At 41.2% G+C, this 13,732-nt stretch overlaps 1 protein-coding gene across 1 annotated transcript; it reads right to left on the bottom strand.

The window, feature by feature from the left end:
- Positions 1–2,561: 2,561 nt before the first annotated feature.
- LOC101438107 (transmembrane and coiled-coil domain-containing protein 5B-like) lies at positions 2,562–12,476 on the bottom strand. The gene is made up of 12 exons (XM_058289940.1): positions 12,359–12,476; positions 11,465–11,506; positions 10,644–10,793; positions 10,223–10,340; positions 9,873–9,959; positions 9,128–9,196; positions 7,971–8,027; positions 7,397–7,456; positions 6,739–6,803; positions 4,311–4,386; positions 4,009–4,052; positions 2,562–2,928 (listed from the first exon to the last, which is right to left on the bottom strand). Exons 2-12 carry the CDS (start codon positions 11,494–11,496, stop codon positions 2,730–2,732), a joined length of 957 nt encoding a protein of 318 aa, XP_058145923.1. The 5' UTR covers positions 11,497–11,506; positions 12,359–12,476; the 3' UTR covers positions 2,562–2,729.
- Positions 12,477–13,732: the final 1,256 nt, after the last annotated feature.

The raw sequence follows: 13,732 nt of genomic DNA, 5'->3' as shown, positions 1-13,732 counted from the left end.
CAGATGGCTCTGGAGTTCACTGCCTTGCCAGCAGGCCCTACTTTGGAATTTGTGCTCCTGAGTGTGATGGAGTTGGACTCAGATGTGACCTCTCTACACATGCCTCTTCTGTCACTTTTACTGAACCTGTGGTTGGTGCTGGGGTTGATGTATGCTCAGGAGACTTGACTCTCTGGACTGTTCCTTGCTTCTTTATATCACTTAGTATCATCTGATATTTGTATTTTCCAATTATTTCTTTATTGTCTGTCTCTACTCTCTAGAATGTGGGCAGAGATTTTTGTTTTGTTTGTTGTTGTAATCCCAGCAGTTAAAACACTGCATGACCAAGGAAGGTGCTCAATATATATTTGTTGAAAGAATGAAGACTAGCTGAATTTATTAAAGCTCATAGGGAAAATTGTCCAGGAGTAGCATGTTCTCCCTTCTGAGTGAAGCCAGATGAAACACATGGAGCTTTCATTTGGCCACAAGAGGGTGGTATTGATCAGTTTTTCACTTTTTCAAGACTTGTTCAGCAACCCTTCACTCTCTCCTGGCTACCTCAAAAAGAAAAGGTGGGGCAGGGTCATGTCTGGGGCCAAGGTAAACAACGATTGTGTCCCTTCCATCCCAACATTGTTGTCTTGGTGAAATTCAGCTAAAACCAATATGGAAACAGATAAAGTATATACAACCCCAGATATTGGTCCTTTTGAGGGCTAAAGAGAACCACAGGTTCTATGGTCATGGCAGATGGGGTTCACTGCCATGCCAGTTGGCCCTTCTTTGGAGCTGGTGTTTCTGCGTGATGGAGCTGGACTCAGATGGGATCTCTTTGCACAAGACTTTCATGCTACTTTACTGGAATTGTAGTTGGTGCTGGGGCTTAAGATATATCTAGGGGATTTGAATCTCTGGACTGACAATATGATAGCCAGGCCCTAACCTCAACAGACTTCAGCTCCTAACTCTGATTTATTGGACTTACCCCACTCAGCTAACATGGAGTTGAAGAATGTCAACCACCACACCATGGAGCCTAGAGTGCCTACAACTGAAAGCAGGAGGACTGCATCCAATATCCATGTGGAATCTAAACCCCTCTTGACATAGATGTGGAATGGACACAACCAAGCCAAGGTCCACAGGAAGGAGGAATACAGTAAGGATCAGAGTGGACTTAATGATATTCTATTCATGAACTATTGTGGTTAATAATCGAGAAAATGTGGCATTGGTGTGGAAAAAGTGGCCATGGTGGCTGCTGGGTGTGGGGAATGGGAGGAAGAGAAGAGATGTGGAGGCATTTTCGGGACTTGGATTTGTCCTGGGTGGTGTCCCAGGGACAATTGCCGGATGTTGTATGTCCTCCCATGGCCCATTGGATGGAACGTGGGAGAGTGTGGGCTATGGTGTGGAACATGGGACATGGGGTGCAGCGATGCCCGGAGATGTACTCACCAGATGCAATGGATGTGACATGATGATGGGGGAGAGTGTTATTGTGGGGGGAGTGGTGGGGTGGGGGCGGTGGGGGCAAATGGGTACCTCATTTTTTTAAATGTAATATCTTTTTAAAAAATGAATAAATTGAGTAGAATTTGGAAAAATAAAATAAAAAGAAACTAGTCTGAGAAAAAGTCACCAGAAAGCCTGAGGAATGTGTAGGAGGAAGGAACTGCCAAAGAAAGTCACCACCACCATTTAGCTCTGGTAGCCATGGAGATGCCACCAGCTGGCCAGATGACCTTGTATTTTGTGGCACATCTCTATATCCCCTTTCCTTCTCCACCAATGTCCATTTGGTTGTACCTGCAAAAGTGTGAGCTCTCACAATAGAGGGTCATGGCTCCTTGTCCCTGAGCCACTTTGTCACCCTCAAAATACTCTGGAAAAGAATCACAAACTATTCAAGGAATCATTCCCTCTTTTATTAAGTACCTATTTCTGAAAGACATTGTGCTGGGGGGCCAAGAGTGAGGACACAGAAATAAGGTAAAGGAAGCCCATAGAATGTACTAGGTGAAGGTGAGAGAGGCTGTCTCCACTCATGAGGGATTAGAAGAGATGACATTTTAATTGCGATTTGAACAATAAATAAGATGCGTAATTTTATTCAGCTAGATCTAAAACACTTTCTGATTTCACTCACTGCCTTTTACATGGCACTTGAATTTTAAGGTCGTTGAGTTGCTTCACCATTGAGAATGAGTAACTACCTGTATACATGAAAAATGTCAGCTTTTCAGGACATCCTATGCCTATGAAACACAGCATAACGTAAATTAAAAGAGCTGAAGGAGGAATAATGTGTCATGAAAATAGTAGAAGGGAACAAGCTTTAAATCTACCTGACCAGTTCCTCAATTAAATGCCCCTTATGGCCCATAAAGTCACTGGAGTATCTATTAAATGAACACAGTTTTTTCTTATCTTTCTTTAATATAGAGCTTTGGATGGAAGTTCTCAGGGGGGGGATTTATTATCTCACCTTAAATGTAGATTTCTCATGTGTGGGTGCTTAGTCTCTAAGCCCATTCATTTGTCTGGACCCCAGGACACTCAAACCAAAATAACAGTCTCCTGCCAAGTATTCTTTATTTGAAAGAGAGACATTCCAGTGGGAAAACAAAATAAAACAAAAGAATGATGTCAGGGTAGCAGCTCTGAATCAAAGGCTCCAGCTCCCCTCCTGCCCTGGGCCCCCTCCACACATGCAGTATGACCAGGCCCCCAGGTCACCCGAACTAGTGTGGCAGAATTTCCTCCACCTCCAGAGTGAGGAAGGGGAAAAGGAATTCCCTCAGCCTCTTCAAGGTGCTCCTACTCATGACCACGGGCAGAGCATCCACGAGAAGGTCTGGGTTTATGTACTGCAGATGAAAAAGCACATAACCCAGCAGCCTGATGAAGATCATGACCATGAAGACAAGACACCGGAAATGCCTGCAAAGGGATATTCATTAGCACAGGGGAAAGAGAGCCTAGCATCATAGAATAAGAGGCAGATGTCACACTTGGGCATGGCTGGTGAATTGCCATGGTCTCCAGATTTCTTCAGACAAAACTGATGGGAAATAGGGGTTGGGGACACAGAGGGTGAGGGTAGAAGACAGGGGAAAAAATGATGTAGTGATCAGAAATTGAATTCGGCCCTTATAATGTTTAAGTCATACAACAGAATAGACCTCCATATAGAAGTTTGAAGATGCAGGAGGAGAAAGCTTTTCTGAGTATGATATATGGTGTAGGCCTTTGGAGAGTTATCTGAAAATATTCAGGATCATTACACTCATGTGCTTCATGACCAGTGTTCATCTTTAGAGCCTCTGTAGCAAGCAGCCATAGAATTTGAAACAAGATCATACCATCTCTAATATTAATATTAAGATCCAGGTAAAATGAATAGGATTGGCTTTTTCTAAACATCAAAGGCCAAGAGAGGCCAACCCGTACAATAAAAGATGAGTATGTATGTATATGAGTGGGTGAGTGGGTACAGAAGTGTATTTTCTTGTGTACCCTCAAGAAAACCCCTTCTTGGCACCTGATAAGACCTTCAGTCTTCAACTATATTGAAATGCAGTAAATTGAAGGTTCTCATTAAAGTGCTACATGGAGCACATCAGAGTTTCAAAAATTAAAAAAGGAAATGTGTGGAGAGTTGAAGCATTTTTTCTAAAATGTCTTAGCCTGTAGTCAAAGAACTGAGAAAATCAATGCAGTCTAAACTATCCCTTAAAAAAGACTATTAAGTTCAGAATCTGAAAAATAGAGAGACCACACCAAGCGTCCTCCAAATGAAAATTGAAAGTGAAATGCAGTCTAAAGCCTTCATCCTGAACTTCTCAAAAATAGCCACCACTCTCTCCAGCCACCAAGTCCTGTATAACTGGTACTGAGAAAGGAAGGAAGGGTTGGGGAAATCTGGGACTACTGATGTTTTCTGGTTGGTGGATGTGTTTATCATTATTTCTTCTATCCTTCTGCATCAGGTTACCTTCTCCTACAGTTTATACTACTTACCTGTACCAAAAGATTTTCCTCTGTTTCTTAATGATGGTCTTCTCCTGTGGGAGACAATAAAAGCCACAATTTGCCTGTTTGCGTGCTCGCAGAGAGGCAGTATAGAACATTGACCCTAGAGCTGGGTGCCTGGGTTTAAATCTTGGCTCTGCAACTTCCTAGCTGCCATGATATAGAGCAAGTGATTGAACTGCATTGTTCCCTAGCTTTAGGATTATCATTAGTATTCAGAGAGAGAGACAGAGAATTCCGGGAAGGGAAGGGGTAGAGGAAGACCCTAGATTGGAACAGGGAATACTTACCATTTTCCTCTGGATGGTCTCTACCAGAATTAATCCAGATTTCACTGTTGGGGAGGAGTTGTTCTGAGTTTTAGATCTGGGTAAAAAAGATCAAAGTCAAGAATCATGTAACATAATCTGAGAGGCTGATGAAAGGTGCCTTCCTAAGTCATGCAACAGCCACCATTTATTGCCTAGATTTTTGTAATATTCACAGTGCTCAATATTCAAAAATCAAAGACAAAGAACCAGGAAAATATAACCCATTCCCAAGAGAAAAGACAATTATGGAGACCAACCCGTGATTCAAATTGTAAAGACTGTCTCTTTGTGGCAGCTCAAATCTCAGTTCATGTCTTATTTCTTCAGCTGAGCTGCTTACAGAATGTCTTGTGCATGTGTGGTTTAGGGGTCAAGGCTCAGCTAGAGATTTGGGCAGAGTTTAGATACAGAATTTGGGATTCTCCATCTCTGGCTCCCTCCTTTCTTTCTAGCAGTTTTCGTTGCCCTGAACTCTGTGCTCTGTTTATTTCAGCCCAGAAACACTACAGGTGTTTCTATCAGTGTGTTAACCATACCTCACAGCACCAAGTTTGACCTGCCCTAGTCAAAAAGCAATAAAAATGGGGAATTCACTCTCTTGCTATTACCTTCTTCCAGCGATAAACTCCCCTCCGGAACCTGCCTGCTTTTATTCACTCTCCAGGGCTTTATGATAGTTATTTGTTCATTTATTTTGTTTTCTTGTCCAGATTTTATGTTTTCTGCTAGATGGTCAGATCCAATAAAAATCTCCCTCAGCCCTTTCCTTGAAGTCTTGTTTTGTACTCATCAAAAGAAGAAGAAAAGGCAAAAGTGGAAGAGACTTTGGGTTCTGGTTATGATGGAGTAGCCCACTTCCAAAAGCAGCTATAAAAACTGAACAGAGTTTTATCTAAGAGTAAAAGGCAAAAATTTAAAAATTCGATAAGGAAACAGGAGAATAGTTTTACAATCTAAAAAAATCACTAACCAAAAAGGAAAATATTGATACACCTGATGAATTAGGTTTCCTTAAAATTAAGAACAGTTATTTATCAAAAGATGGCATTAAGAGAAGGCCATTCACAGCATAGACTACAAAATATAGACCTGTTCATGGACCCTATCAAGAAAACCTAAGGAACTCCTACAAACAAATACGTCTAACAACCTCTCAAATATAAGCAAAAGACATGTCACAAAAGAGAATATTCAAATTCCCAATAGGCATTTCCAAAGATATACATCAGCATTAGTAATCAGTGAAATGCATTATTAAAGCCAAAATCAGACACCACTATACCCCCGCCAGAACGGTTAAAATTAAAAAGACTAAAATATCAAGTGTTAGTAAGGATATAGAGCAACTACAACTCTCAAATATTGCCCGTGGGAGAGGACACTGGTACAATAACTTTGGAAAACTAGCTTTATTCAGTAAAGCTAAAGATACATAAACCCTATGACCCAGTAATTCCAGGCATAAGCGTTTACCTAAGAGATGTGAGTGCATCTGCCCAACAAAAGAAATGAACAAGAAAATTCATACCAGATTTATTCTTAATAGTCCCAAACTGTGAATATCTAAATATTCATCAACAAAGTAGATATTATACCATATTCATATAATGGAATACTATATGGCTATAAAAAAGAAACTACAGCTGCATGTAACATGATCAATCTCACAGCAAAAGAAGTCAGACACCAAGAAAATATACTGAATAATTCCATTTACATAAAGTTCAAAAATAAACAAAGCTAATAAAAAATGATAGAAGTCATAATAATGACTACCTTTGTATGGAGAGTTAACTTGAAGAGGGACACAAGGGAGCTTTCTGATGTGCTCAAAATATTTCTATCCTGATTTGGGTAGTGTTAACATGAACAAAAATCCATCAAGCTATGCCCTCATGATTTGTGCACTCTCTCCATATTATATAATACAAAAAAACTTTAAAAGCATTAATAAATGGAGGAATGTGTATCGATTTCTGAGGCACACAAGTCTATGAAGGCACAGAGTATAAAGGGGCCTCCCGGGCTCCAGTCACTCTGGAGGGCCACAGTCTCCTGAGGAATGGGCCATCATGTGCATATGGAGGAACCACCCTGGGCCTCTTTTCGCCAGGATTCTAAGTCTCTGAACATAATCCTAGTCCATTTCAGGGAATGACACTCCACCTGAGGACACATGAAAAGAACATACAAAGAGATCTTTTAAACACTGCCTGCTGAGAAAGGCAAGAGGGAAGCCTGAATGTTGATATTTCGGACTGGAACATGGAGTGGAGGCTGACAGGGATGACTTGTTGGGGGCTGTTCCCACAGCGATAGAAACTCTTCTGTCAAGTGCTCTGCCCTTCTAAGACTGTCCCAAGACTGTCACTTCAGCCCAGGAGGGAGGTCATTTTTTAAAACTTACGCTTCTTTTTCAAGAAACAGAATCTCCTTTTCCTTTTCCATCTGCCTCAGAATTTCCTGGTATTTCTTCTCATGGGATTAAAAAGTATAGTCATAATCAAGAATTTCCATCTATTTCATTACAATGACATTGATTTTTTAAAATGTAACAAATTTCTTTTCAACTCCTAAAATTCTGAACGGTGTCTGTGTGCATGCACAAAAGCATGGATGTGCAAAAAGAGGTAGGGAAGTTTCTAATAAAAATTTAGGAGATATTAGCCACCAGAATGGATTTTTATATGGAAAAAAAATTAGGCAGTGTCACTCTGGCCCCTCCGTGTATTGAAATCCCAGCTCTGCCACTTATTAGCTGTGCAACCCACATCACATTACCTAACTCCTCAGAGTCTCCGTTTTCTCATGATTATAACAGTATTGTCCTCATAGAGTGGCTGGGCAAATTGGGAAAAACTACTATATGTAGAGTGCTTAGCATAGTGCCTGGCACAAAGTAAAAGCTTAACTGGCATCTGTTCTGTTTTTGTTGCTGTTGTGTAAAAGGTATGTCCTCTCAGTGGCAGATTTCAGCCTAAGGAGAAACCAAGGAACCCCTTGCCCAATCCATGGCCTTGTAAAATTGTCCCTCTACTATAACTTCTCCCCCAAAGACTTTGTACCTTTATGTAGTGGGCCTGGTCCTCACAGAGCTGATACACAGATTGGTAGTCACCCTCTATCTAGAAAGAGTAGAAAATTAACAAATCTCACGAGTTAAATCTGAACTATGAAAGCATTTGCTTCTGCCCAAGCCAAGACTGAACTCTGTGGGCCCCTATCTGGTACACTGGATGTTGGCTGGTTACCTAGCAACTCCTAACTTGAAGGGAAAGCAACCACATCACAAAGCACTGATCTCATTATGCAAGTGCAGAGCCTAATTTGTGGCAACGGGCAATTGTTTGGCCAGGTTACCATATAGCTCTCAGGTGAAACACCAGGGAGGTTTCAGGACCCTAGGATTTGGGGATTCAACAGTAGTAGTTGAGGTAGGGAGTGTTTACAAAATGATAAGGCCAGTACTTTTAAGATAAAATTTCTTTTCCTTCACCTGCATGTGAATCAGAGATTTATTTGCCAGATAGTCTTGCTCCTTCCCCTCCCATTCCTCAAGCGGTTCAGTTCTAAAACCTTTGGGACGCTCTCTCATGTACACCCCAAGATAGACCCTTGGTGGAAGAGACATTGCCCTACCTTGACCAGTTCTTTCTCTTGCTTTTCACAGGACTCTGCTGTCCTTTGTAGTCTCACCTAAGGAAGACAGTGATGACAGCTGGGAAGTTAGTAGCAATCTTTTGTGGAAGATAAATGGGCAGTTATCACTCTCTTCAGACAAGTAGGGAGCATGAAAGTAGTGGCTTTCGAATATGGAGACTGTATGAAAATAGCAATCTGATTTTATCTTCATAACAACCTTATTAGGCGGGCACTATGCTTATCCCCATTTCACAGGCAAGTAAAGGCATGGGGAAGTAAAGTGATTTGTTTAAAAGTCACAAAGTGGCAGAGCTCAGATTTAAACCTGACACCCCACCCCACCCCACCCCCGCTCCGTCCCTGGGCCTAACTGTCTTCCCTTCTCCTATCCTACTGACCAAAGCTCACCAGCGCTTTCCTCCCATTCACATTCCATGGGATGCACTGTTATTGCTAAATAACCGGCAGCAAAAGATAAGCCTTGCTCCTCTTTCTCAAAGAGAAAAAATAGAATGTTGGCGCTCTTGCATGCCAAGCTCAGCCAAACTGCCATGTTATTCACATACCCCTGCAGAGGGCTTCCCAAAAGCATTTTTGTCCCTTATTTGGCATCCATTAATTAATTCATTATTTATTGGGCATCTACAAAGTGCCTGAAAGTAGCGAAATAATAGTGAACAACATTGACAAAAATTCTGCCCTTTTTGGATTTACCTTCTAGTAGATAATAAAGACAAACAAAACTTCCTTGACCTGTGAGTCATAGGATAGAAAATCAGATACAATCGTGGACACATTCCCATATTTCATGGAGGTTTGGATTTTCTTTGTGCTAGCTTATCTCTATTTATATGCTCTTCTCATTTAGATCATAAGCTCCTTGAGGGAAGGTTCCTTTGGCATTCAGAACCACATGTTAGGTTTACTGACTAATGGATGACAAAGTCTCTAGAGCAGTTCCCTCTGCTTTGAGGCCAATGTAGCCATCTCTGTTACCAGTGTGACTAGGAATGTTATGAATGCCCCACAATTCAAGGGAAAAAAGGACATGAGCTACCTCTGAGAAACATGAAAACATATCTAGCTATTCTCCTGGGAATCTAGAATTGACACAATATCTTCCAGAATATCTCTAGGTTTGCTTTTCTACTCACCTTTGATTCTGCCAACAGCTGCTCTAGGGTTCCTTTATCAAGGCCAACATTCTTAACTCTCCTTGAAATCTAAAATTCCATTCCAAAAGTCATGAACTTAGTAAGGCACACAGACATGGAAACCCGGGATAATGGCTGGCGTGGGGGTCACAGGAATGCAGAAATGGGGCTATTTTATTCAGGTCCTGGATGGTAGCTTGATGCACACGTAAACTGCCTGTCTCCATGCTAGCTGGACAGACCTTTTTGTTCCCATAGCCCATGGAAACTGCAGCCCAATGAGGCAAGAAGAATAATAGAACAAGGAAGAAAAAGAGAATGGAGCAGAGTAGCTGAGGATGGGAGGGACAGTTCTGTTCTCCTTCTACAGTTCCTAAACACTCTCACCACAGATCTGTAATTCTCAGAGAACAAATGGTGGTATTAGTCAGAGTCTGTACTAAAAGATTTGGAAGGCAACAGTAGCAGAAGAAGAAGACAAACTTTGCTGGATGCTTCCTCTCCAGTCTTTCTGAGTGTTGAGTTGAGGAAGATACTAAGTCTATGAGGTTCCTAGGAAATGAACCTCATTTCAAGAGTGGACTTTGTGGTGTAAAAAACAGCCCTCCCACAAGTGTACATAAATGTCTTCATTCTAATATGATTAGTCTCTCTCACGCTCTCAGCCCACCCCACCAGCCATTCTCTGGTGAAGGGAATGTTCTGGCAATCCAGAGAATTTTAATAAAAAACAGGCCCATCTTACCTTTTTCTGAAGTTCCACCACATTCCTGCTTAGAATATTATTACTTTTTTCCTGCAGAAAGAAGGAAGGGGGCACACCAGCTCTGATCTCACACCCTTCCCCTCACTGGGCCACTGAAATTATATCTGGGTATAAGTGGATAATGAAGAAAGTGCACTCCAGCCCCACACAGCAGATCTGGGAACAGAGCCCAGGCCTTGGGGTCCCCATGCTGAGCACTTCATTCCCAGAACATTCTCCTAAACAGCTATAATGTCTACAGTTACAAAACTGATGAGTCCCTGGGGAAGAAAGCATGGCAGAACACAAGCAAAAGGCATCAGATGGTCCTTTTCTAGCTGCCTCCTTACCAACTTTGCTGACTCTAATTCCAGGTTCCTCAGGGCTCCTTCCTTCGCAGATATGGTGTGGTTCATCTCCGCCTCCTCCTTAACTAGGCCCAGTGACAGTGTGATCTCTCTTTCCAGACTGAAAAACAAAGTCACCCAGGTATGGATCAGTCCTAAAGAAGCTGCACCAGCACCAGGGCCCCAGCTTGACATGCTGCTGCCAAAGTCTCAGTGAAAAACGCAAGAAAGTATTGACCTAGCATGGAAAGTTAAGGCAAACCTCTGTAAATAAAGCTTTTCAAGGGCACTGCAGTTCCCTGTTTCAAGATTTAAATAATATACAAAGATGTAGCAACAAGTGAACCATCTTCCCACCTTTTCTCCACCCCAAGGAACCTTCAGATGAGGAGAAGCCCCTCCCTTCCCAACTCCAAAGTCTGACCTTTGAATAGTTTCTTCTTTCTCTTGAATTTTTCTAAGAAGAACCTGATTTGCTTCATCAAGTCTCTGCAGGTCATTTTCAAGGTCTGAGTTCAAGTAGTCAAGGTTTTGTTTTGTGACTTCTAATTTTCGTATTTCCATCTTATCATACCTACAGGAATATCACATCAAAACAGGAAAACATACGAGTTCTAAGAAGATTTCCCCCCGTAATTTCATTATTCCCCCACTTCTGTTGCTACTGTGCCTAACCAGGCTGAACTTTCTCACTTTCTGTGATACATTGATTTCTACAGTATTTTGCATAAACTAAATTTCTAGAGCCAAATCATGTTTTAATTTTAAATATTATAAGCAGACCCTGCTAAAACACTAACATTTTTTATGAAGCAAAGAATATTTTTCATGTGAATAATTATACTCTTACTAATTTTCAAAAAAAAAATTTTATATGGAGTGTGTATAATCCAAGCCACATTTGTAAATCATTTAAAGATCTTCAAGGGAGGGAAATTTCTTCAGCCTCTTTCTGATATCTGCTTTATTATCTGCTAACCCAGTTAGGTAGATGCAAGGGAGGCCAGGTATATCTTTTTCCCTAACAACATTGATCTGCTGTTTACAACTTTAGCTATCTCCAAAAACTTCACCATTAGTTTGATGAGATACACAGAACTGAAACCAAAGACTTTTCTCTCCAGGAATCCTCCTAGGCTTGAGGAGGTGATGTCCTACAAAATTAATGTCTTCTTCCTGAGTGGACTGGCTGTAAATACCATAGTAGTTTGTCTACTGAACTGTCTTAATATTCCCATTACTTACACATCATCCAATGGGACCTGTGTAGCTTCCATTGTAGATTTCCTAAAATATTAATACAAACATTTGTTAGGGAAATGAGGCCCCTAATGCCCAATAAAGCATTTGGCCAAAGAAGGAGCAGGCAAAAGTTGGACTTACTCTTTAGGCTAGACAAAGCCAAGAAAAAAACCTATGCTTCCTATATTCTCTCACTTTTCAAGATCAGTTGTAATATTTTGCATAAATTAAATTTAAGCAGGCCAAATCGTATTTTAAGATATCATAAAAACAACCCACTAAAATATTGAAATATATATGAAGCATAAGGAATCATTTTTGATATGAATGATTTTTCCCTAACTTATTCATTTTCAAATTGTGATGGTTTTCACACTATGACCACCTTTCCCCTTCCTTGTCTCTCTTTGCCTGGTCATAGGTAAAGTGTTAAGGGTACTCAAGTGTATTTCTATTGGGAAGTTCATTACCAGTGGAAATCCCTAGGCAAACTTAGGAGGGAGAAGGAGAAGGAGAAGAAGAAGGAACAGGCAGAGGGTACCAAAAAGGTTGGCTGCCTGATGCCTATTCTTCTATTGCCATCCTACTCTCCAACGAACTCTAGATGTTACAGGCTGAGTTGATCCTAACATAGCAGCAGAAATCAGCAGCATGGGCGATGGGATACAACCCTGATAGGAAGCAACAACTTTTCCTCAGGAATGGTATCTAACAACTGCACCAAAAGTGAAGGTCTAGGACCAAATCCAATTTAAGAAAAATGGAATCCCCAAACTCCTTCTCCTTTACATTTTACCACCTCTTCTTTTCCTTTCCTTTTGAAGCTTTTTTTTCTGTTTTCATTCCCTTCTCAATTCCCTCCCCTGTCTCCTACTTTCCTTTTCCTTTTCTACTTACTCTCTTTACACACAACTAGCTCCCGCCTATGTTGAGACTGTCTGAGTTCACCCTTCTCTTCCTTGGTACTGCTGCCAATCAAGATCAAGATTTCCTACTGAACCTCAGAAGTTGCAGAAAGGTCATCTTCTTACTACTGAGTCCTCTACAGACAGAGTTGTCTTCTCTGTCTGGGTGTGGTGGCATGTCATAGTGGGAAGGGGTGGGTGGGGCAGCAACAACTTACAGTCAGACCTATAGACAGAGTGGAAGCAGAGTTCAGGACTTTTGGACAATCTAGCTCACTTCTGAAACAGCATTAAAATCTATGGATCAAATTTCTGAACATGTTTTAAATTTCTTCTAAAGCAGCAATCAGACCTACAGAACATATTTCTTGATTTTTCCAAGTCTCTAGACCTGGGGGTAGTTGAGGTCACTTTAATTTCTCTTCCATGGTATCTGTGTGGCATGTGTGTAAGCTGCTGTACTCCAAATCTAAACCATGCCTCTCTCTTCAGTGCATCCAGGGGTATGGGGTATGAATGCTTGAGGCCATGAGGAATATTTTATCCATGAGCCAAGCAAGCAATCACTCTTACCAAGTTGGATTCTCAAAGCTTCAAAATGGAATACTTTATCTTCCGTGAGTTGGTACAGCCAAATCTTTGGGAAGGAAAGCATTAATATTTCAAAGATGGAAGAAGTATGTGGAGGTGGAGCAGGAGGGAGAAAAGAGGAGGGTAAGGCCCAGAGACCCAGTTCTGCTCACTTCTTCAGAATTTCCCTTCATTTTTAGAGGTCTTAAATTACTAGAATGATAGATGGAACTTTTATATGTCAATGCACTTTACTAAACAGTTCTGGAATCTTCTAAGTGATGACTAAGAAGATGAGGCAATACAGAAAATTGGAAAGAAGTCAATAAAGGTGTGTGCTTGGATTTGCAAATCTGTCCATTTGTGTTCTCTACACTTAATGCACTCCTCCATGATCTAAGTCTGACCTTAATCAGCTAAATTTTACTACTCTGGAGTCCCTGAAAAAGGCTTTCTGATGGTTTGAAGTTCTTTGGTGAATCCCAGAAAAGACTGTTTTTGAATTAATCCATTCCTGTGGGAGTGAGACCCTTTGATTGTATTAGATTCTGTTAAGAAACCTTGATTAGATCACTTTATTAGATTGACTTTGATTGGACTACTTCAGTGAGACATGATTCAGGTTGGGTCTCTACCTTCTCACTGGGTCTTATATAAACTGAGAACACACAGAGACACACAGAATAGGAAGCCAACATTTTGATGCTGCCATGTCAGAGAGGACTCAAGGATTGCTAGCAGCTGAAGTTGAGGCACAAAGTCCCCAAGAGGCTGGGCCATTGAGCAGCTCAAGACT

The sequence above is a fragment of the Dasypus novemcinctus genome, chromosome 3 (genome assembly GCF_030445035.2).
Source record: "Dasypus novemcinctus isolate mDasNov1 chromosome 3, mDasNov1.1.hap2, whole genome shotgun sequence".
NCBI classification, from domain to species: Eukaryota; Metazoa; Chordata; class Mammalia; order Cingulata; family Dasypodidae; genus Dasypus; species Dasypus novemcinctus.
Note: the sequence above shows the minus strand (reverse complement) of the source record. Positions and strands in the feature narration are given on the sequence as shown.